Genomic DNA, 24822 nt, shown 5'->3' on the forward strand with positions numbered 1-24822 from the left:
TAATCCATATTTTATATCTATATATTTATATAATCTAAGGCTTATAGATGTAAGCTATGGTGTTAAGCTATATTGTTCAGATTATATATATTTTAAACATATATAATTATGTATGTATATATCCTAGATTATGTGTGTGTGTATATATACATATATACACACTAAGGCTCTTTGTAAAATGAAAATGTATGTTTAAACTAGTTATATAAATTTTTTTATTCAAATAGTATACACTTATATGTTTACATTTCAATTTCAGGATGACACCCCTGACTTTCACAATGTCATAATTTAAATGATCTATAGGGATTTTTTTCTTCCTCTAAGTGCACTTAACCCAAAAAAGCCAATTAAATGGAGAACAATATAAATAGATTTTCTCTGTTGCTGCCAACTTTGATCTGCCCTCATGATGATAACAATTTATTAGAGAAGGAGATCGCTCTAATTTGGTTTGCTTTAACAAATGTTACTCCGTTGGAATCAGGCGCCCCTCCGCGATGAGAGTGAATGCAGAGGACATTCTGTGATAGTGCCGGGCAGGACCCTGCAGTGGTCTATGGCGATCGTAGACCGAGACGACAGTGATGCTGGAGCCGTGGTGTTCACAGCCCAGAGGCCGCTCTGTTGTGTGGACCAGCACTGAACACAGAGCTCCTCTAAAGGATCGTGTTTGTTTAGAGAGCGGAACATGGTGTGATGACTTTGACCTCTAAATGCCTGGTGCTCCCCAGAGGGCCTGTGCCTTTGTGCACCTCCAGCTGATCCACGTGTGTCCAGGCCTGCAACTCGCCAATTATATAACGCTGTGATTGCTCTTACTGTTACTATGATCATCTTACAGTGCTTTGGTATTTCATGAAGAGGCCGGGAAAAGCGTGGATTGTGTGGTAGTGCACAGAATTGTAATGGCATATGTTATGTTGTCGAACCTGTAAAACTCTTAAGAATTTTTTTCTGATTATAGAAAATAGTACATGTTAAGGTAGAGAATGAAAAGATTCATGATTCCACCTGTTAGAAATACTGGCTGTTTTTCTGCACCCCTGAACCCACACACATGCACACACACATGTGCACACACACACACTTCCACAGGCACACGTGATTTTTTCAGCAGTGGGTCCATGCTCTTCAGGATAGTCTGAAGTGTACACATCTTTTCTCATAAGGTCCCTGGACATCTTCCTGGTCAACTAAATCTTCAAAAGGCTGCTAAGCCCCCAAGGGTGCAGGGTGCTGTGGACGACTGAGCCAGCCTGACAGTTTAGGAGGCCTCTAGTTCTTCCCTCCCTAAACAACCCACGGGGACGGTCCTGCATGTCATGTTTGCTCCTTGTACCCTAATTACCATAGGGAAATTCCCAGAAGTGGGGTACTGGATCAAAGGGCAGGAACACCCTCCATATTGATTGGATACAGTGCTGCCAAATTGCCCTTCAGAAAGGTTACCCCAGGTTATGGTTCTGTCAGCAGCAGGAGGCTGGAAATCTCCCAGGCTTCTCCAACCCTGCTGATTTCACTACTTCCTAATGTCACTGACAAAGCATATCTCATCTTTTTTGCTTACATATTTTGTATCTTATTCAGGTGTCGCATCTTTCATACAGTTGGGTTTTTGTATTTTTTTGTGGGGGGATTTAGGGGATGGGTTTTGGCCACTTGACTTTCTCATATTGCCCTTGGTCCATTTTTCATTTGATTGTTATTTATCTTATTATCTTTAGGAATTTTTTTGTCAAGTTGATTCCCAGGCCTCAGCATTTGTTATCTCTTGCAGCATAACCCATTATCCTAAAACTCAGTGTCTTAAAGAAACCAACATCTCTTCTCTCCTAGTTTGTGGAGTTGAGGAATCTGAGTGCTGCCTGCCTGGGTGCCTCTGGCTCTGGGTCTGTCATAGAGCTGCAGGGGAATTGAAGGCCAGGGCTGCTGTCTCATCTGCAGATCTGAATGGGGAGGATTGGCTCCCATGAGCACTTATGTGCTGCAGCAGGATGCACTTCCTGGGTGGTGTTGGCTGAAGGCCTCAGTTCCTTGCCTGTGGGCCTCTCCATGGGGCCGCGTACAGTATGGCAGCTGGCCTCCCTCATAGGGAGCTAGGGAGAGAGAGAGGGCACCCAGGACCAAAGCTGCAGTCTTTTGTGGCTTACTCTTAGAAGTGACTTTCCATCAGTCCGCCATCCTCTGTGCAATAGACGGAAGCTCAGGTCCCTCACACTCAGCGGGAGGAGGTCAAACAGGGAGTGAACACCAGGAATTGGAGATCCTTTTGGGACAGCTTAGGGGCTGCCCGATACAGGAGCATAATATTTGCTGATTACATCAGTAAGATGCTGTTTTCATTGTATGTTCAAATCAGTTATTGATGTGTATAGAAGCTATCACATTTTTACACATACATAATAAATTCTGGCATACACGTTCACGTCAACCACATTTGTATTGTGACTTTCACTTTGTGTGTCAGGTGTAGGGAGAGGTTAATGATAGCCCACCAGTCCATCCATGCAAGACCCATGGGAGCCCATTCTGTTTCTAGCGGATATTATTAAATATACTTCATCCTGTCAGGTGTGTCATGTCATTCCATGCATATGTGTGTTTCACTGGCCCAGCCGGTGCTGTCTTCTGTACCTTGCTCTGAATCTTAGTTATTCCACCCAGAACTTGGGCTGGTGGGCCAGCTGTGTCACTGTTTGTATGTCTGGCCTACTGCTTTTCACACCTGCATATTTTTCCGAGATGTGAATTGATCACATTTTGCTCATCCACTCCCCTGGGGATGCCAGCAATCTCCCACCTCCCTGTGGTCACAGGAACACGGCTACTCACCTGCAAGCAGAGCTTCTGGGCTTGATGCCCAGCTGTGAGCTCACAAGTGCATGAGCCTCCGTATGTGGATTGTCTCGAGGTATTGCCGGAAACTTCCAGAATGTCTTTGACATTCTGGAAGTGGCCGATCGACACACTTCCCTGCAGACACCTGGCATCATCCTCCTCTCTCAGTTTTGCCCCTTGACAGGACCCTAGAGGCATCTAACTGCTGCTTTCATTGCGCTTCCCTGATGACTGGGATCTGAACATCACACTGCACACTGGTCAGCCATCCAGGTCTCTTCTTTAGACATCTGTTGATCTTCTTTCCCTTCCCTACATTGTGTCCTGGCTATCTATTATTTTTCTTCTCAATTTTCAGAAAATTTTTCTTTTTTCCAGGTATTAATATTTTATGCAAGTGTTAGACATCACAAATATTGTCTTCCCAAATTTTCTTTATCTTCTTCTCTTTCTCGTCTTTTATTGGGGAGAAAAAAACCCTCCCTAATTTTGAAGAAGTTACATTACGATCGAGGCTGTTTGGAAAGACCATTTCCTTACCGTCCCATCACGAGGCATCCTCCTGAGCCTCCTCCCACTGGCTTTAGAGCTTTTCCTTTCGCATTTTGGATTTCATCCATCTAGAGCCCTTCTCCATGTGAGCTGCCAGGCAGACACCCAGCTTCCTTTCTCTGCAGTAAACACTTTCCTTGACCCCATTGTCTGAGCCACCTGGTCTTTTCCCGCGGCTTTCTGCTGCCATTGTTATCCCATGACAGTCCCATGTAAATACGATTCCCTCTTCTGCTTGGTTCCCCAGTTTTCCTACTCCCGTACAAATACCACACTGCCTTTAAGAATGCAGCCTCCTAGTCCAACAGCCAACAGAGTACGACCCCCTCTGCTCTTCTTTTTCAAAATCATCTTAGCTTTTTATGGACCTTGTAATTTTTCAATTATTTGTCAAGAATTTTACTGTGCACAGTGAACTCTCATTTCCACACAAGAGCATAGCCTGAAATCTCAGCAGTTTAACACAGGAAGACTATGTTCTGGCACAGAGTCTAATACGGGCCAGTGTCTGCTCTCTACCTGGAGCACACGGCCTCCAAATTTACAGCAGCAGTGGGTGAGAGCAGGGTGAGGGCATCAGCGCCCGACTGTTTCCACCCAAAACACACACACCTCCTTCTGGGCACCACCCACTGTCCAGAACTGGCCACATGGCCCCCATCTGACTGCAAGGGAGGCAGAAATGTAAGGACCCACATGGCTATTTGTGGAGCATTAACGCTGTCTACCAAATCCAGTTCCTCAAAAATAGCTGAGCCTTTAGGATTTTCTATGTAGGCAATTCTAGCATCTACAAATAATGAGGTCAACAGAAAGTCACATCCCAGTGACGCAGAAAAACTCAGTACCATGAGAGCCAGGCAAACAAAGCCAGCACAAAACTTATTTTTGCTGCTTCAAATATGGAGATTGAAGAAGCTTGATTTTTTGTCACCTTTGAATCTTTCCACAAGCCAATGTAAATATCACAATAACAAAGCCAGGAAAATTAATCTGTAAAATTGTTCTTATGCCATTTAAAATATCACAAAATACACTAGGGATTAACTTTTCCATTACTAGGAAAAGGGCAGTTTTAATGACTTACTTCTTAGCTCCCTTTGACTTCTGACTTAGTGCCTTCCACAATAGGCCCTCAAAAAATTATTGGCTGCAGACATAACATATTCCATATGGTCTGTTCAGTAAAATTGAAAGACTTTACTTTGAAAGTCCAGTTTTCTGAAAAAGTTTACCTTCTAAAAAATATTTATTGGGAAGCTGAGATCAGAATTTGAATGCTGGCAGAAGCTTTAAGCCTATAGGGCTAAAATGATGTTGCCTGTGCACGTGGCGTGTAGTGGTACAGCCTGAGGGCTGGCACACCACAGTCTGTGCCTGCATGTGGATCTTCCATCCAGCATGGAGCACCTGTGCTTAGGAGGTTAACAACAAGGAGTACATGCATGGCATGGGAGGGGGGCATGCTATAGCCGGAGAAGGTTGGGAAGTCCTGTCTTAGGAGGCGTTACTGAAAAATTCCCAGAGCCAGCAAGGTGCTGATATTTCCTGCCAATGCTCAGACATCACAGGGCTCCAACTCCAGTTCCAGGATGAGGCTTGGGTTCGTGAGGCACTGCCTCTTCCTGCCTCTACTTCCGCGGAGAAGTTACTTGCTCCTTCATTCTTCACTCCATCATTTGAAAAATCACAAGTGCATCTCCCTCCTGGGTGAGAATTGGATGACATAACATGTGAAATACTGCGTGGGACACATTTTGGAAAATGACAACATGCATACCATCCTTTCTTTAGAATTCTAACTGTGGCACGCAGGGGCCTTCAGACTGGTCGTGAGAACCCCACAGGCTTCGTCATTCATTCCTAATGTAAATAAGCTTGAGCGCCAGACAGGGGCAATGAGCACTTGAGTACTGGGATAATGCATGGTGGGGCATCACCTGGAGGTTCCATTGTCACACGTGGTGAGAAGGGGCTGTGAGCGCAGTCTCCAGAACCCAACTGGAGTCCCACCAGGTCACATCCCACCTCCAGCGCCTGCCAGCTGCATGGCACTGTGCAATTTACATCTGAACCTCCGTGCCTCTGTCATGAGGAGAGGCTGGAGCAGTCTTTCCCCGATGAGGACTGAGCGTGTGTGCATGTGAAGTGCTTGAGGCAGTGACTGGCGCAGCTTTCCCCACATTCTATCATAAAGTAAACAGTGTTTGAAGATTTCAAGTGACGCTTGTAAAAATCACTGATTGAATTATTTTATTTAGCTATTATGATTCTTAATCAAAAAGCCAAGATTGTATTGCAATGCCCTTATACAAATAAAAGAATTAAAATCAGAACATCTCCCAAAGTCATGACCTAAAAGTAATAATAGCCATCCTAGTTGCTTATAGAAAATCTCTTGTTAATTTTATTAGGTCAATCAAAAGCAGTCCCTTAGTTTTCTAAGCTTTTCAGCCAGAGACTAGGAATCTGAATTTAGAATCAACTTCCTTTCTTGATTACATTCTTAGGACTCTTTTATGATAATGGAACGCAGCATTGTCTGCAGAGATCCCCAACTTGCTTTGTCTACACTGACTAAGCCATTTTATGTCATGTCTTTGTCCCCTGTTTCCTTGCAAACATAAAGTGTGTTCTGGGTTTCATTTACACTGGAACCATCACCTGTATAACACCAGCCAATCTGCAAAGGTGGAATGATATTGTGTAGCCCTGAAATGGCTTCAGTCCATTCCTTTTATCCAGTATTTGTAGGACACTGCTGGGTGGAGTCTCACTGAGAGCTCTTAGTTTAACAAGAAACCAGTGTGAGCCGAGGGCAGGGGTAGGAAGGCAGGGCCAATGACAGGAAAGTGTGAGCGTGGTGGGTAGGGGGCGATGCTGGAGGAGGCAGGGGCATTGTAAAGGGAGCATTAGACTTTGGCCTTGAAGTCAAAGCTCTGTCAGGTGCTGGAAGGGAACTGGCCCTCCAGCCTGCAGTGGAGAGGACCCTGCCCACAAGACAAGCCCCGTCCCTGTGGAGCAAGCTGGAGAACCAAATCTGGCACAGAAATGCACAGGCTCTCCAGGGACTGGACCCTGCTAATAGGTGCTGGATTTCACCCCAAGACCTGTCAGAAAGAATGCTTTATGAAATACACTTATTTTTAAAAGTACATCAGGATAACTTGTGTTAAGTTCATTGCACCCATTGAAATGGCTCAAAACAGTTTTCGGACTTCAAAATCAGGGTGGGGTATGCCTGTGTAGTCATGGATGAGTATCTGGAAAGCTCAGGGAGCCAGTGGCACTGGGGATTCCTTCTTCCCAGCAGGCAGGGCCTGAGCAGGGAGGTGGGGGGTCCCGATGTTTGTGCAGAGGAGACGCCTCCGCTCTTCCGCTGCCTCTGCAGCCTGCACCTCAGTAGCACCTCAGGAGCAGCCAAGGCACAAAGCAGTCAAAGCGGTGCCCTCGGGGCAAAGGCACCAAGCATGGTTCCAGCTTATTATGAGGTGTTTGGTTATGAAAAGTTTTTCAGTACTTAAAGGTCTAATTTTCCCACGGGGGAAAACATCCCATTTTAAGAATGTATTTGGGGTTTGCCCTCTGGGTCACGGAGCTACTGGGTCAGTGTTGCTGCAGGAAGCAGCTTTGCTAGGGCTGTGCTGTCCTGACTCAATGAGACAATGACCTCGTAAAACTGAAACATCTGGGGGGCCGGTTAAAGAGCCACATGCGGCACCCCTCAGGGGTACACTATTTTACCTGCTCCTAAGCTTACCATATAATATTTGTGAACTGCTGCAAAAAGCAAAGCACACTCTGCGAATACATGGCAGGTTTGGGACAGTACCTTTTGGTTCCTTTCATTGCTTGGAGTGACCTTTGGTCATATCACATGAGAGATGCCCACTCGCTAATTAATGGGTTTCCTCACAGGAAAATGTAGTTGAGATTTATAAAAACAAACTGTGTTGTCTTCACTGGACACTGGACACTAGCTGCCACCAATAATGATTTGCCATTCACAAGGACAGGAGTGGCCCCCTCTTGGCATAGAGAGAGTGGAAACATCCCCTTCCCCTTGGAAACCAGATCCCAACTCCAGGGATCCCGAAATTCCCACCTTCACCCCATCCTCCCCAGGATGGCTCACATGGGAGCCCACAGACCACCAGCCCACATCAGTGCTGGAGGCCCACGGTCACATGAGGGTGCCCTGGGGAGGGATGGGGGCAGTAAGTAGGACCCTCTACACACCCCCACGCCTACACCAGTGCCCACCACCCTTAGGGCCAGTGATCACCGTGACACTGTCTCAAACAGCCCACCTTGTGTGCTTCTCCATCCTGACCTCCACGTGCCCCCCAGACCTCACTGGGCCTCACAAACTGACCTTGGGCCTGGCCGTGACCTCATCCCAGTCACCCTGCCACCATTGCAGACCAAGTCACCATTTTAGTCATGACAAAGATTCTTGGTGAATTGTGCCTGGAGCACAACCCCTTGCACTGAAGTTCAGCCTGCTGAGGACAGGTGTGCCCGGAGGTCAGCCTGCTGAGGACAGGTGCGCCCGGAGGTCAGTCTGCTGAGGACAGGTGCTCCCGGAGGTCAGCCTGCTGAGGACAGGTGCGCCCGGAGGTCAGCCTGCTGAGGACAGGTGCGCCCGGAGGTCAGTCTGCTGAGGACAGGTGCTCCTGGAGGTCAGCCTGCGGAGGACAGGTGCGCCCGGAGGTCAGTCTGCTGAGGACAGGTGCGCCCGGAGGTCAGTCTGCTGAGGACAGGTGCGCCCGGAGGTCAGCCTGCTGAGGACAGGTGCGCCCGGAGGTCAGTCTGCTGAGGACAGGTGCTCCCGGAGGTCAGTCTGCTGAGGACAGGTGCTCCCGGAGGTCAGTCTGCTGAGGACAGGTGCTCCCGGAGGTCAGCCTGCGGAGGACAGGTGCGCCCGGAGGTCAGCCTGCTGAGGACAGGTGTGCCCGGAGGTCAGTCTGCTGAGGACAGGTGTGCCCGGAGGTCAGCCTGCTGAGGACAGGTGCGCCCGGAGGTCAGCCTGCTGAGGACAGGTGCGCCCGGAGTCCCTACAACCACCACCCCAACCTCCAAAACCCAAGAGGCTTTACCTGGGCTTTTGGTGACATTCCAGACTTTAAGGAAATGGTTGACTGGAAGTCAGTGGGGCTTTGTTCAAAATAAAGAGGTTAAAAGAGAGACCATTTAGGCAGAAAGTTGATGAGCTAGATCTTACAACGTGCACATGGAGACAGCAGCTGCTGGCCTGGTGCCAGTGTCCAGCAGGACGTGGGTGTGTGGAACTGGCATTTGGGTGGCACAGAGAGGCTGCAGGTGGGGATTTCAAGAGTTTCCCCATGTGGCACCTGTAAGCCAAAGACCAAGTGGACTGTTGACCAAATCTGGGTGGTTCTTTGGAAACAAATTGTATATGCAAGGCTGTTCCAGGAGGTTTCATCCATATCCCATATCGCACGAGTTGCAGCTTCACTCAATGCCTCAAGAAGGCAAGCCAGACAAAAGACAGACCTGGTGTCTCCCCGGAACCCATCCTCCTGGAACAAAGTCAAATACCTCCTTGGCAGGTATTGGGGATCTCTAGGAGCATAAATTAAATCTCATTATCTTTATAAGCACAATTCCTTCTTTTAAAAATCAGAAAAGTATCACAGTAGGTGAAGTAAATAATCCATGTAGAAGTCTTGTTATTGCTGTGTTTTATTGCAAAAACAGACTATTTGAAAAAGTAACCTATCTTTTATAGAATTTGTGCCCAAATCATAATATTTTCACACTGAAATTTTCCCTGAAAATATATCTGAAGACTTCCAGTGGTTCCAAAATCTCATTTACTTTATTTATTTGACGTTGCTGAATTTTCTTCTGCATTGTGAAACTCCAGTGCTGAGCATGCTGTGTGACGTGAGCTTTCTCTGTCATTGTAAGTAACATGGCTTGGAAAGAGAGTGCAGCTGTGAACTACCACCGTCAAGCCTCCCTGAAGGCATCTCAGTAGCGAAAGCACTAGGTGCCATTTACCTGGGTTGCCTGTGAAAATCATGCGTTCCTTCTTGATGCAATTTTTCTAGAACAACTAAGTTTGGACTCTTTGGTCCAAGTTGTGAAGTTCCTGCTAGCAGGGGCAGATAGTGAATGGTGGCTGCCTCTGTTTTGACAAATTCATTCCCAGGCTCTGATTCCTGTCACATTTCCTAGTGACATTCTTGGTCTCCTTCATTTTTTTGGACTTTTCCCTTCAACAGCATTGCCGTACCTACTATCTGTGCTGAGAGAACTGTTCCGCAGCAAGGGTGGGCCAGAGCAGTTGTGAAATGAAGTGTCCTGATCACCCAATGGCAGGGGTGATCAAAGCCACAGCAGACCACAGGCAAGGGCTTAGGGTGGCAGGTGGATGATCTCCTGCACACGTGGGAGAGTGGTCCTAGGAAGTGCAGATGCATTCTGTGGGGAAACAGGCAAAAGGCAGGAGATGTGGTGAGTGGGTGCCCATCGGTGCATCTGATCTCCCTGGCACCCCTCCACTCCACTCTGCTTCCCTCCTGCTCAAGGGCTTCACCCCTCCACTCCACTCTGCTTCCCTCCTGCTCAAGGGCTTCACCCCTCCACTCCACTCTGCTTCCCTCCTGCTCAAGGGCTTCATCCTTCCTGGGAATGAGGAAGGCCAGGCCTCATGACAGAGCTGCCTGCCCTGGGGGCATCCCTTCTGTCGTGTGCAGCATCAGGAATGTGCTGGATCCCCAGTGCCCCATCCTGAAATCAGGGAGGAGTGGCAGGATGGAGGCAGCCGTGGGCATCTAGGGACCCACAGGACGGGAGGCCACAGAGCTGAGTGAGCAGAGTCCCAACCGCTGGAACAGGAGGGCAAAAGTGAAAATTAAGCCACAGAGAATGGGTGGGCTGAGACAGCGATGGGGCCCTGGATTCTCTTGCTGTTCAATATGTGTTCCAAGAAGAGGGAAAAACACGGGACGCTGAGGAAGACCAACTGTGCAGAGAAAAGAGCTGGCCAGATTCTGCCCTAAGAGGTCAGGTTGGGTAGGAGAACACCACTGTTTCTTGCAAGTCACTCATTGAGCATAGCAGCAGACAGAGCTGACTTCAACTAGGGGCAACTTCAGTAAGAAAGCGGGGGTCTCTGGGGCTAGTCAGGGAAACATGTGCCTTAATGGAGCCAAGTCCGAGGAGTAAAGTGTTGAAGTAAATGAAGAGGTGCTGATGTCTCTATCCTCCGGTGAGTCTGTCCATTGTAACAAGGGCAGGGGCTATGCTTGTTAAGACTTTTCCAGAATCCTCTGTGAAGACAGCTGGAATGATCTCACAAGGAGAAAACACAGACCGGGGTCTGCTTTGTGCTGAGTAAGTGTTTCAGCCGGGAGAGTGCAGTGCAGCCTCCTGGGTGCAGCCTTCCTTTTGAATTCTGGGCCTGGCCAAAATGACAAACACAGACTGCCCCCATCATCTCGGAACAGAGACTCACCGGGGAGGTCACCCGCCCTGTTCACCACGTCAGGCAGGGAGTGTGTGCCGAGGCCCTCACATGGGCTGCACAGACCAGAATCTACGCAGTGAAGGTAGACTCGGGGCCCTGATCATCTCGGGGCTTACATAAACCGTGTGGCAAATGACAGGATGGCTGGCCAGGAGCTCCCTGTTGAGATGATGGTGAGAGAGACACAGGGAAGCGGTGACCAAGGAGCGTCCCATGCCAGGGGGCATAGCCAGGCAGGTCACTTTTTTTGTTTTTTGAGTGAATGATCAGTACTTATTTGCCTTCTCTTAAATCTGTGACCCTTCCCCAGGTGTCCGAGAGCTGGCCTGGCCTTGGGGTTCAGAGTATGGCCTCCAAAGCCAGGAATTCCTGCACTGGGATCCTGGCCTTGGCCACTTCCTAGCTGAGTGACTCCAAGCATCTTACTGATCTGTGTGTCTCCGTTTTCTCTTCTGTAAAATAGGGCTGATAACAGCAGAGCCCACTGGTGGAGTGTCTTGGCATGGTTTAGTGAGAGTGTTTGCCCCATCCTGAGAACAGGGCCTGGCTCAGAAAGCCTTGATACAGCCACTACGATGCCATTAATGAGCATATCTGTCACTTACCTGTCTTAAAGTGCACATTAATGAAACCCACTGGGATCCAGCTGCCTATGCAAAAGTATAAGTATTAGTGGGATCTCCAAAAAATAACCTTGAGAGAATGATCTCGTATCATGACATTTTTAGCAAAAAGTTCCTTTCTCTGTGCTTGCTTCCACCAAGAAAGTACCATCTGTTTCAAAACAGATTCAGCAATTGCTAGAACTTTCTTTAAAATGTAGAGGCAAGCGCTGCCTCTGTTTTGTAAGCATCTATGAACTGTGCCTTTGGTGCTGCTGGAGCTGGAGGATTTTGTATGATATTAAGTAGAGTGGCTTCGCTTTAATTCCTGATGCATATCACCAAAGTGTACACAAAACTGATGCTGGCTTTGTCATCCTGAGAGGTTTCACCGTTTGAAGAAACAGTTTCTGAGTGCCAGCATTACCTAATACCCCGTTTGAGGTCTGTGGGGTGGCAAGTATTTCATAAACCTCTGGGGTTACAGGTTGCTCTCTTTGAACTTGTTCATGGCTAAGCTACACTTTTTTAAAGAACCAGATTTTTCTTAATGTGCAAAGAGTGCTAAAAAATAAGGTCAAAAAGAGTTTTTAAAGTTTTGATATTATTCTAAATAAAATAACCATCACACATCTCAGATGACTGTTTTCCAAGAGTTGGCCCGGAGCATGCTTCTCGGGCCATTTCACCTGTGCACGCTTCGTTGCAGCTGCACCCGCCCTAATCCCCCTTTCCTAGATTTCTTGCTTCTCTTCTTGACTGTCCCCAGCCAAACACACCCATCCTCCCAGGACCCCACAGCCTGCTCCTAAGACAGTGTCTCTCTGCAGGCCTGGCCCCGGGTCACTTGCCATAGTGGCTCACCACCTCCATCCCATCTCGCCTTGCATGCCAATGCTCATTATCCCCATGCAGGAGGTGTGGGCAGGTAGTGACACAGGTGCAGCGACTAGGTGCAGGGAGGGTGACCTGCTCATGGGCCTGTAGCTGGAGAGCAGAGAGGAGGCCCGCTCCCCTCCCCACACACCTCTCCCTGTGGAACCTCATCATTTAGGTTCCCTGGTGTGAGCTCCCACCATTATACCCAGCAGCCTCCTGCCTGGATTTCTGTGCACACCTCAAAGCCAGCCAACCCGAACAGAACTCAGTATCTTGTCCTGCAGAAGCCTGGAGTGGCTCAGGCCTCCCACTGATCCTTCCCCCAGCCCTGCCCACGTGGCCTTAGTTGGACTCACTGAGTGGCCTCTGCCAGGCCCTTGCCATCTTCTCTGGACCATGACAATAACCTAACTGGACAAGACCCCAAAACTGATGGCCACACCACCTCCCAAATGACCCACCCACAAGGAAAACCTGGTCCAATGTGCTCCCACCTGCAGAATGGGCGCGAGTGCTAAGGCACGGGTGAAAGGCCACTCTGTCAGCTTTACGTCTGCCGTGGGCAGAGTTGTGTCCTCCCCGAAATAGTTGAAGTCCTACCCCCTGTGGCTGTAAGTGTGACCTTATTTGAAAATAGGGCCTTTGCAGAAGTCATCGAGTTGAGACAAGGTCTTGCTGGGTTAAGGTGGTCCCTAATCCAATGACTGGTGTCCTTGTAGGAAGAGGGAGATTTGGATACAGAGACAGATTCACAAAGAACGCCGTATGGCAACGGAGGCAGAGATTAGAGCGCTGTGCCCGCAAGCTGAGGCACACGAGGGTGCTGGCAGCCCCCGAGTGCTGGAACGGCGTCCTGGAGCAGACCCTTCCCCAGGCCCACATCTCCATGTCAGACTTCTGGCCACCTGAACTGTGAAAGCACATTTCTGTGGTTTCAAGCCCCCAGTTGGGGTGCTCTGTTCCAGCAGGCCCAGGAAACTAGGGCACCTCCCATCCCTGCCTTCCCCACCTCCACCCCACAGCAAGCCCTGACTCCCAGAAGCCTCAGGATGCTCACTGCCCACCCTCACACGGCGTCTGCTCCTGCTGCCCCCTCTCCTGCTTTCTGGTTGGATCACTGCCACTTGTCTTTTGCGTTCAGCTCCTGAACCACCTTCCCCTGGAAGTCTCCTCCACCCGTCCGGGCCCCCAGCCCCCTTCGGTGCCCCCTCCTGCACCCCCACAGTCCACTCTAGACCACGGCTTCTCCACAGGGCTATTCAGCCCCCTAGGGAGTGCTTGGCAATAGGCAGATACGTTTTTGGTTGCCACCACTCGGAAGAGGGGTACTAATGGCATCCAGAGAATGGAGGCCAGCCTGAACAGCCTCAGTGCACATGGCTGGGAACAACCCAGGGAGGCTGCTGAACACCCTCGGGGCACATGGCCAGGAATGACCCAGGGAGGCTGCTGAACACCCTTAGTCCACAGGAGCCCCCAAGCCGGGAATGATCCAGCTCCAGCGTCAGCAAGGCCCAAGCAGAGGCACTCTCATCTAGAGGACACCTGCTCCTGCAGGCATTCCAGATGTTTTCATCTTGTCTCCCAGCTCCAAGTGGGAAAAGTGCACATCCATGGTTGTGCACCACCCACCACGCCAGCAGGGCCTCCCTGCTGCGAGTCCAACACTCTCTGATCAGATCAATGCTCTTGTCAGCACCCAAAGAAGAAAAGACGTGCTTACCGTGTTCTGTACACTCTCTTCCACATCTTGATGGGCTCAAACTCGCCTTTAAAAATGAGAGCCCTGGCCGGGCGCGGTGGCTCATGCCTGTAATCCCAGCACTTTGGGAGGCCACAGTGGGTGGATCACTCAAGGTCAGGAGTTCAAGACCCACCTGGCCAACATGGTGAAACCCTGTCTCTACTAAAAATACAAAAACAATTAGCTGGGCGTGGTAGTGCAGGCCTGTAATCCCAGCTACTTGGGAGGCTGAGGCAGGAGAATCACTTGAACCTGGGAGGCAGAGGTTACAGTGAGCTGAGATCATGCCACTGCACTCCAGCCTGGGTAACAGAGTGAGACTCCGTCTAAAAAAAAAAAAAAAAAAGAATGAGAAGCCCACAGATGTGATGCTCGGAAGGTGCGTTTGGAGTGAAGGATTGTGTTCTCTGCATGTCAGCAGGGTGCAGCCAGCCTTCTTCCTGAGAACACCGCATCACCTGCTGGGACTCTGCTCGCCTCTCCTGGACATGCACAGCCCTTCCATCCCCAGTCCCAGGCCTGGAAACATTCTCGCTAGAGAGAGAATTTTACTATAATGGGAATGGGTTTCACAGTGCATTTTTTTCTGCAGAAACTACTTATCTCTATCAAGGTGGGAGCAGGGCCATGGAGGAGAGTGGTCTCTTCCACCTAAAACCGCGCCAAGGACTGGTCCCCTTGTGGCTGGTCCCTGTGTGGTTGGTCCACGTAGCCATGTGGCCCCTTTGCCCCACCACCCAATGCACTGTCCTCTGTGGCCTCAGATCTGGCGGGATGTTCTAGTCATCTACTTTGTGAAGCCACTTCTCTGGTCGCCTGTATGTGTTTGGCTTGGGCATGAGTCAGCAGGTCTCTGAGGCAAACAGTGCGTTCTCAAAGTGTAACCAAAAGATCACGTTTATGGCTTCCGAGGTGACTATTTTGAGTTGACACTTTCCAGAAACCACCCAACAAATGTTTTAGCTACCAGATCTAGGAACTAAATCACAACTAGTCATGGGGGGTGTGTATGAATGAGTCTGCTGTTGGTGTCTGAACAATGAAAGGAACCCGAAGCCACATTGGGCACAAACTTTGAGTGAAACCCAACGGGGATCGCAGAAGCCTGAGCACCCCATGTTGGCGTCAGAGGGGCGGTGAGCGGGGAGGGCTGGTCTGCATACTCCAAGGCCTGGTTTCCTGGAGGGAGTCACCAGCCCATATGGCTGCCTCCAGCCCTTTCCCTGATGATTCTGGGGCCCTCCACAGGCCCTGGCCCTGAGGCTACCTGTCTTTGGTCTCGCCCCTCGTGGTGCCCTCAGGCCACTCTTCTGTGGTGCCTCTGCCTTCAGTCTCAGGAGTCCTTGATTTGAACCCAGCTCTTCTATAGCCCTTGGCAAGTTGGTTAATGGAAGCCCAGTTTCCTATTCATTGCAAAGGTTGCCCAGGTCAACATTTAATGAGATGGGATGTGAAAACAGCCACGCAGCAGCCCCACATCAGAGTGGGGCTGAGCATGGAGCAGTCGCCGCGGCATTTGTGGGCGGTGTGGGGACTCAGTAGTCTCTGAGGTTGCACTTCAGACAGAACCTCGACATGACCTCATTGGCGGCTCATCGTTTCCGACAGCATGTTCCCACCCTGTCATTTTCCCCTCCCCTGTCTCTGCTCTCCCAGCCCTCTCTGCTTGTCCCCTCTGGGTGGTGCTGGGTAGGGTTCTGGCAGATTCGGAGCCCACCAGGCTGAAGCTTTCCCTGTGCAAAGGGACTGCCCATCAAACTGGCTCATGTGGCCTGGGGCTCCCTCCACTCAGCTGAGAGCCTTCCCGCAGGTTACTGTGGACTCTAGTCAGCAGCCATTCCACAGCAGGGAGGCTCACATCGGTCCCTGCAGGGAGGCTCACATATGGTCCCCACCATAGCCACCTGCATGTGCACACATGAACACACATGCTCACATGTGACATAATACGTGTGTATAAGTACCCACAAACACACAAATGAGCACACGTGCACACATATGCAAATGCACATGTATGTACATGCACTACTCATGGGCACATGCTCACATATGCACACATGTGCGTACATACACGCACATACGCCCAGACTCACAATAAGGGCTATAGTCACCTTCTCCGGATCCTTCTGTTTCCTGTCTCATCGGACCAGATCCAGCTGAAGTCCCCTGCTTGTCAGTGGCTTAAATGTCATTGATCTGATTTGGGAATGTGTTTCTTAGAAGAGTCTAATCTGTTGTAGAGTCTCATTTGTCCTTTAGAAACTTACAAGTTGAATTTTTTCTAGGATTTGCTTTGAACATTAAACCTTAAAAGAAAGGTGAAATCCCCAATGTCTTTCCAAAGCAGACCTCCTTTGAAAGATGCTTGTAAGCATTGGTTTTCCTCAAGCCCAGAGTCTAGTGAGCTTTAATTTTTGCTCCCAGATAGAAGTTTTAGGGGAAGCCTAAAATGAGTCCTGCACACGTTTACAACCCATGTCAGGGAGCTCAAGGTTATGAGTGCTTTTAGACTGACAATTACTCCTTCAAAGACTTTAAAAACAAGTAGCAGCTCTATAATTTTGGCTCAGGAAATGAGTTCAGGAAACTCAAAACTTTACGTAAGGAGTCTGAACATTTTAACTATTTTTAGAGGGCAAAAGTCTGTAATTCATAGGCAAGCGAAACACAAAAATACCAAGAAAGTAAGTTTGCAATGAAAAGGAATGAGAAGAAAACTCTAATCGTAAGAAGTATAGAATTAATGTATTAATGTCAACTTGTTAAGACAGACATAATTCAAAAGTCTAAGCAATTAGCCATGTAAATGCAATATGCTTTATTTGCCTGTGGACATTTTTGTGACTGAATAAGTCATAAAATCTACATGAAAAGACAGAAATGTTGTGTGTTCTTTCAAGAGGACAGAATGAAAGTATCTTTACCAAAGGAGAAGACCTTCTGAGATAGTTGAAAAAATAAGAAGCTCCATTTATTGTGTTCACCCTGTGCCTGGCATGGAGCAAAGCATCTTTTATGTTTTAACATATTAAATTCTTATAGAATCTAGTGCCACATAATACTATTATAATGCTTATTTTACATATGAGAAGGTCAGAATTCAGAGAGGTTAAGTGATTCACCCAAGGTCACACAGCAGGAAGTATTGGAGCAGGGATTTGAAGCCAGGTCTATTGAATTATGCAACTCCTTCCCCACCAAATACACACACAAGCACGCACACACACACACACACACAGACACACACACTCTTAAATTCCATGCCCAAGCCTCGCCCTTCCCCAAGCATCTGTCCATCGTTCCATGAGTATAATGAGCCATTTCACACCTTCAATTTGGGACCCCTTGTCCTCTCCCACCATAGCCTGGTAGACACCTGCCCACCTGTGTCTCAAGGCTCAGCTTACGTTATTGTCAATAGAAATATTTCTGAACACACAAATCACTACCACCACCCCTCTTCCCTCTCCTTTCTTTCTCTCTTCCCCAATGTAGAATCCATCATACCCTCTGGGCTGTAAGTTCCATAAGGACCAGAATTATTCTTTTTAGAAAGCTCTGCAGTCCGGGTCACCAGCACAGTTCCTGACTGAGGGAAGACCTGCAGCAATCGACTGCTGAATGAATAAAGAATAAATTGACTCTTCCTGCCTCTGGCTCTTTTAGTTCTACACACCAGTGGTTCTCAATCAGGAGTGATTTTGCTCCTGTGGGGACATTTAACAATGTCTGGAAACAATTTCTTGTCATTACTCATGGGGTGCTACTAGCATCTAGTTGGTAGAGGTCAGGGGTGCTGCTAACTTCCTTCCATGCAGGTATAGCCCCTACAGCAAAGAATTACCTGGCCCAAGATGCCAACAATACCAAGAGTGAGAGACCCTGCCTGCTCCACACCCTCTGTCCCAGCAGCTGCAACATGCCTGGTTATCTGCCCGTAACGGACTCTAAGCCCTAAAGGCAGGGACCTGGTATCACTTTGTCTTGTTAGACCCGGCACCCAACACATTGAATAAATGCATAAATGAATGAATGAGAAACATTAGACAATTGAGGGAGATGCAGACGTGCCAGGCTGAAATTCAAGTACATGGGGACTGAACTGGGGACTAAGTTTGGGGGCACTTGTCATCTTATTAGCTGTGTTGAAATGTTTTCGTGCTGAATCGTTGCTATTGGCCCTCAAAAGGCCATAAGGGAAAAAAAGAATCAAATCAAAGTACCACCTACTGGTTTTGTTTGACAGATGCAGCCCTGGAGAATTGTATTCTCATTAACACTGTTCGGCTTCGATATTACAGTGAGACTTTTAAGGTGGTGATGGCAAAATCCTGTAGTTGTTCATAAATACACACTTACCATGTGTGGCTCAGGAAAGAGACAAATTGTAACTTATCAAAAGTGTTGCTGTAAACACTGAGTGATAACACAAAGCTGTTGTAGTGGATGAGTGAAAAGTCACATCCACGCCCTTTAACATTAAGCACAAGTAGAGATATTTTAGAAGAAATGAGAGTCATTCAAAGGAAATATCTCAGACTAGATTCTTTGATTATTAAATAGAACTGGACAAGGGAGAAAGGTAAGTGTTATGAGAATAAGAAAAACGCTATTAATTGTATGAAGTTCAAAGTCCTCAGTGTTTTCAAATGCATTATCTTATTGGACGTTCGTCATGATGTGTGACATTGTCTGCACTTGATTCCCAAAAGTTCACTTTTCAAGAGACTGTATCCTGGAAGGATGAATGGGAGTGCCCAAACATCTGCAGCAAGCAGGGAACACAGGATGGAGGGGTTCCCCTCTTCTTGGTGTAGTGGGCACAGCAAGGGCATGTCAGAAAAACAGCTCTGTGACACTGGGAGAGCCAGAAAATAAAGGGGGAATGCAGGGAGTGGCTTCCAAGTCCAGCATTTCACTGTGTCAAATTTAAACAGCCAATCAGAATCAGATGAACCTATGAAAAAAAAATTGTTAATTGTAAACGTGGGTGTAAGAGACAGGAGATGAGATGAGAGCTCCTTATCAACAGTGTAGTGCAATAAATGCGCTGAGCCTCTGACTGACTCATAACGGGCTCTGTCTCCCGGTTGTGGAATTGACTAAGCACTGGGACTTTCTGTTCATAATTCTAACAGGGAAGAAAAGGCAACAAAGAGTGGTCTGTTCCTTTGGGGTTTTGTTTGTTGTTTCTTGTAACAATTGAGACTTTCACAAAGAGTAGGCAAAGTGTGGATTCATGCCAAAAGCCACAGAATATTCCAATATGATTGTGAGCCTCTATTTGTCTAGCTACCTTTAGCTCAGGATTTTCATATAATACCATAGATTTTCAGTATTATAGAGAAAAAGGATAGAGATGGTTTAAAAAAATCGTTTTAGCCAAAAAAAAATCAACCCTTGATATTTGCTGTCACTTGATGTAGAAATTGATGCTGGCCGGGCACACTGGCTAATGCCTATAATCCTAACACTTTGAGAGATGAAGGTGGGAGGATTGCTTGAGCCCAGGAGTTCGAGACCAGCCTGGGCAACAAAGCGAGACCCTGTCTCTATAAAAAATAAATTTTAACTAGCTGTATGTGGTGGTGCATGCCTATAGTACCAACTATTTGGGAGGCTGATGCAGGAGGATCTCTTGAGCCCAGGAGATCAAGGTTGAACTGAGCTATGATTGTACCACTGCACTCCAGCCTGGATGGATGACAGAGCGAGACTGTGTCTCAAGAGAAAAAAAAGAAGGAAGAAATTGATGCTAACATCCTCGCAAAGATGTGAAAGATGTGTTTTCATATGTTTAATAAGATAACTTTGGACTTTGATCTCAGCCCACAATGATGATGATTATGAATATATGAGCTCTGAGTGGTCTCTTTTTTTTTTTTTTTTTGAGACGGAGTCTCGCTCTGTCGCCCAGGCTGGAGTGCAGTGGCGCGATCTCGGCTCACTGCAAGCTCCGCCTCCCGGGTTCACGCCATTCTCCTGCCTCAGCCTCCCGAGTAGCTGGGACTACAGGCGCCCACAACCGCGCCCGGCTAATTTTCTGCATTTTTAGTAGAGACGGGGTTTCACCGTGGTCTCGATCTCCTGACCTTGTGATCCGCCCGCCTCGGCCTCCCAAAGTGCTGGGATTACAGGCGTGAGCCAGAGTGGTCTCTTTTTATCAAGTATAATTACATCACATAAGCAAATATGCTTGAAGTTATAAAACTCAAAATAGGAGTCAATCCTAGTGAGGCATGGGGATGTTGCTAGCAGTAAATAAATGGCCATTTCCTGTCGTCTTCTCCTCCGATCTTCCTTCATCCTTTTAGCAACTCTTCTGATGTGAGCTATACAGCATTTTTGAAAAGGTGTGCATGGTGGCACATGCCTGTAATCCCAGCACTTTGGGAGGCTGAGGTGGGAAGATCACTTGAGGCCAGGAGTCCAAGACCAGCCTGGGCAGTGAGACCTCATCTGTATAAAAAATAAAAAATTAGATAAGTGCGGTGGCTCACACCTGTAGTCCTAGGTACTCAGGAGGCTGAGGCAGGAGGATTGTTTGAGCACAGGAGTTTGAGGTTGCTGTTGAGCTACGATCATGCCACTGCACTCCAGCCTGGATGACAGAGCAAGATCCTGTCTCAAAAAAAAGAAAAGAAAAGAAAGAAAAATAAAAAGAAAATTTTTTTTAAAAAAGGAAAAGTCCTGCTGCCCCCAATGACAGATGCACAAGTGAAACCAGAGGGATATCCAGAGCAGGCAGAGTTTGGTAACCCTGGACTCCTGACTCCTCAACTAAGGATCGGCCTGTGTGTCCACTGTTGAAAAGACAATTATTGAGAAGGAAGCCTAGGTAGGCTCCGAATACAGGCATGTGAAATGGCCTCTTCCCCTCCACATTTCAGGTGACTAGGCACCATCTGCCCAGTAGATTTAGAGGTCATTGCAGCTGCCTTCCCACTGGAGTTGTCAGTGGGTTATTAGAGAGCCAGGATCGGGTGGATCGTACTTGCTGGTGGCCACACAGACCCATGTGGCTTCTGCCCTCTATGGCTGTCCAAGGCTCCTGGCTGCTGTGTGTTGGAGCTGCTGGTGGGGAGGCCTGGACCCTATTCACATCCCAGTATGTGCCCACAGTTGTGCTGTAGCACCAGTGCCCCGTATTGGGAGTGCAGAGGGTCTATTCAGAGAGAAATTCTGTTCGCCAAGGTTCCTGAACAGCAGGCGATGGTTGGTAATCATGCACCTGCCAGTAGACGAAGCTCAGCCAGGTCTTTCCAGGCATTTCTGCCCCATCTGCAAAACATGTACATGGGATGCCCAAGGAGAGGAGCAGATCTTCCAGGAGAGCCTGGGGGAGGCTCAGTGGAAGTAAATGTGCCTCAGAGGCTAAGGGAACGTCTCAGTTGATCCACCATTAAGAGGCTTAATGAAGAGTAACTGAGACTGGAAGAGTGAGAGCTGCCACAGGTCCAACTGAGGCGAGCATCACCCCAACTCCTGGTTGTCTTACATCTGCTCCTCCCCTCTGGTGCCAGATATGCCACATTTTCCAGGGCTTCCCGAGATACTGTCACATGGGCAGTGTTGCCTGATTTCTTCTTTCTCATAGTCCAGAGCCCTCTTGTGCCATCTGAAGATGGGTCAGTCCCTTTTGACCACTGCAGAGACAAGTGCTCTGTCCTTGGGAGCAGAACACGCCTGGTCACTGTGAGGGGACGTGGCTCTCTCCACCAGCCCCACCCCCTCCTGGGATTGTGTGACAAAGCACCTGCCCTGAGCTCTACCCCCTCTTGGACCTCGAGGACAGGTCTCTTCTTCCATGAAAATGTCCACCGTCACCTCACAAAATGGTGCTGAAGTGACACAAATTCCAATAAATTCACTAATGGCTCTGGAACTTGAATTTTAAAAAATAGAGTTTTAAAATATCTGTAGAAATATACAAATATACACATCTCTCTATAAATACATTTATCTTCACTGTTATCACAGATGGAATCTGAAGTGGTAATTAAAGGCATTCTTTGGAGGGGGGGAAAGAAAGTTCGAACAGTCTATTGCCTCAGGGAGAGCATGCTTGGCTGTGAAGTGATGCCCTTTCGATAAGGCTGGCCCCTCCTGCGTATCTCAGGAACTGGGCCAGAGATTGCTCTCCGGCACCGTGAAGTGAGCAAGTTTGGATTCAGCCAATGCTGTGTGTGGGTTTGTAAAGACAGCACCCCCCTCCCCTAGAAGGCTGCCAGCCCCAGGCTGCCCCATCTGTTTGGTGCCAGAGCTGAATTGTTCTGCATCTGGGCAGTGAGGCTTGCCCCCACCCTGCTGGTGGACAGTGCATTGCATTGATTCAGACATCAGAAATCCCCACGACTCCGTGTGTTTTTAATAAAGATGGTAGGAAACAGAATTCCCAGTGACCTTCTAACCTGGTTTTTCTTTTCATCTCACGCAGGGACGGATCTGTAGGAAAGCTGGCAAATCAAAAAAGTCCTTCAGTCGCAAGGAAGCTGAAGCTACCTTTAAGAGTTTGGTGAAGACACATGAAAAATATGGCTGGGTCACCCCGCCCGTGTCCGATGGCTGATGTCTGCCACGTGCAGTAGACGCTCGAGCGCCTGTCCACACACACACCAGTACCCTGACATCTCCTCAACGCTGTGCATCCTCCACCCTTTTTTACTCCAGCCAGAACTGCATCCTGAATGCCAAGGAGACGTTTAAGTTATTTATGAACAGATGTGTTTACAGAGAGGAAGCGGGAGCAAACGCCATTCGGATTCTGTTTCGATTATAAATGAATGATCACCTCGAAGTCACTTTAGAACACATGTTGAGATGGTGACATTTCCCAGCCTGCCTGCCCCTCTGCCCACCCCGGTCACATTGCCCTGAGCTTCTTTCCATGACAGCAGCTCCGACGAGCCGGCAGGAAACTCAGTGCCCCTGCTGGCTCCATTTCCATGTAAATGGCGCCGTTCATATTTCATAGGGACGCCGTGCATCGCCGCCGTGCGTCCCCAGCACGTGTTTGCTGTGCTCTGTATCTCTGTTTTTCTTCCTGGAAAGTCAACATAACTTGAAGATGTGTCTTTCTGTGGCCCATGGTCCGCTGTGATGACATTTAGACCTCATTTGTGCTATGACCTTTGGCTCATGAAAACACAAATTTAACATTGCCAGGTTCTAGTGATTTAAAACCACAACTGCCCACGTGGTGGAAATGTGCCCTCGATGCTGATTTGTGGTGTGCTGCTGTCCACAGATAAACCAGTGCCATTAGATGGAAGGCAGAGGACGCTGCGGCCACCCCCGGCAGACGGTGGCGTGGACACCAGATGCGCCCTCTGGGGCTCAGAGCAACGGGTGGTCAGCTGCGAACAGTCTCGTCTGATGTTAGGAAATGGTCCTATGGCCACGCCTTTGTGTTCCTGTCTTCTCTCCACCACCAAAAGCAAAAGACGATTTCCCATTCACTGCGGTCATCTGACTCATTTTATTATCTGTGCTAGTGACAAGGAATGTCAGAACTGCCAAAGGATACCAAGTGATCATATGATGATTTGCATGACCGGGTCTCTTTCACCCAGTAGTCACTTGTGTGTCCCCCGAAACTGGGATGGGTGAGCACCCTTGCTGTGGTGTAAACTTCCTGTTATTTAATCTCCCCACAATTTCATTTTTCTCTTCTGTTAAGTTACTTAGAACTTTCTAAGAAACTCCATGAAATGAGGAAATACTGTTTCTAATAATATGAGGAAAGAGGTAAAAATGTTCATTCCAAGTGGAAAGTCTTATTGGACACATTTTAAATAAAATCATGCATACCTGATACACTGCCTCAAGGATCCAGTCATTGTGGGCTATCCTTCCATTTAAAATATGTCAGATATTCTTAAATTTTTTAAATATTGCAAATACTACAACATGTAATTCTAGAGCAGCAGTCTAAGTCAGGTACCGGAAATGAGTCTTAGGAACCCATAGTCTTTGCAAAAATTAGGTAGATTGAAATGGTCCCCAGAAACAGCCAAGGATCTGAAGGGATGATTGGATCAAGTTCAGATGTTGCCAATTGTATCTTACCACTGTGAGGGAGGAGAAGTCTTCCGGGATAATATATTCAATTCTTCAGGCAGTTTTGCCTACTTGGGAACCTGCCCATTTGGTTCAAGGCTTTCAGAGGTCCAAGAGGCCTCGCCTTCAAGAACAAGGATTGATGCCTTTCAGCAGGGCTGGCCATTCACCAAATTTATTGTTACTTTTGTTTTTCTTTACCACTTTCTTATTTGCCCCCAAGTGCACACAGCAGCTCTGCTAGACCAGAATGACAGTGTATTAAGAATGCAGGGCCTGCTCAGGTTCCCTGTGGTCATAATAGTCGTGAAACTTGATGACAGTGAACTTACAATGTTCATTCATGCAACCCTCTATGGTGGCATTCTCCATCCCGGAAACCTGACATTTGGCTGACAGTCTTTGGACCCTGGAGCTATTGACCATCCTGGAATTACACTGTGGAGATTAAAGACCTAGGACAGAAACATCTTGCTAGGGAAAGCACCTGAGTTTATTCCTTTCTAAATAATTTCCCCTTCTAATGAAAACTAAAAGCAGTTTTACTTTAGGGGGAAAAATACATCCACAGGCAGGTCATTTCGGTAGTGTTTATTACCTGATTGAAAAACAGGTTCACGTTGGTCTCTGAGAACTGCACCAAGGGG

General features: G+C 48.0%; 1 protein-coding gene across 1 annotated transcript in view; it reads left to right on the forward strand.

Annotated features, from left to right (window-relative positions):
- UBE2QL1 (ubiquitin conjugating enzyme E2 QL1) overlaps positions 1-23930 on the forward strand; it is a 45280-nt gene extending 21350 nt beyond the window's left edge. Inside the window, exon 2 of the mRNA XM_028849329.2 lies at positions 22554-23930. Within this exon, the coding sequence (XP_028705162.1) occupies positions 22554-22685 (132 nt within the window). The 3' untranslated portion in view covers positions 22686-23930. The remainder of the gene's footprint in view (positions 1-22553) is intronic.
- Positions 23931-24822: the final 892 nt, after the last annotated feature.

Source organism: Macaca mulatta, chromosome 6 (genome assembly GCF_049350105.2).
Source record: "Macaca mulatta isolate MMU2019108-1 chromosome 6, T2T-MMU8v2.0, whole genome shotgun sequence".
NCBI classification, from domain to species: domain Eukaryota; kingdom Metazoa; phylum Chordata; class Mammalia; order Primates; family Cercopithecidae; genus Macaca; species Macaca mulatta.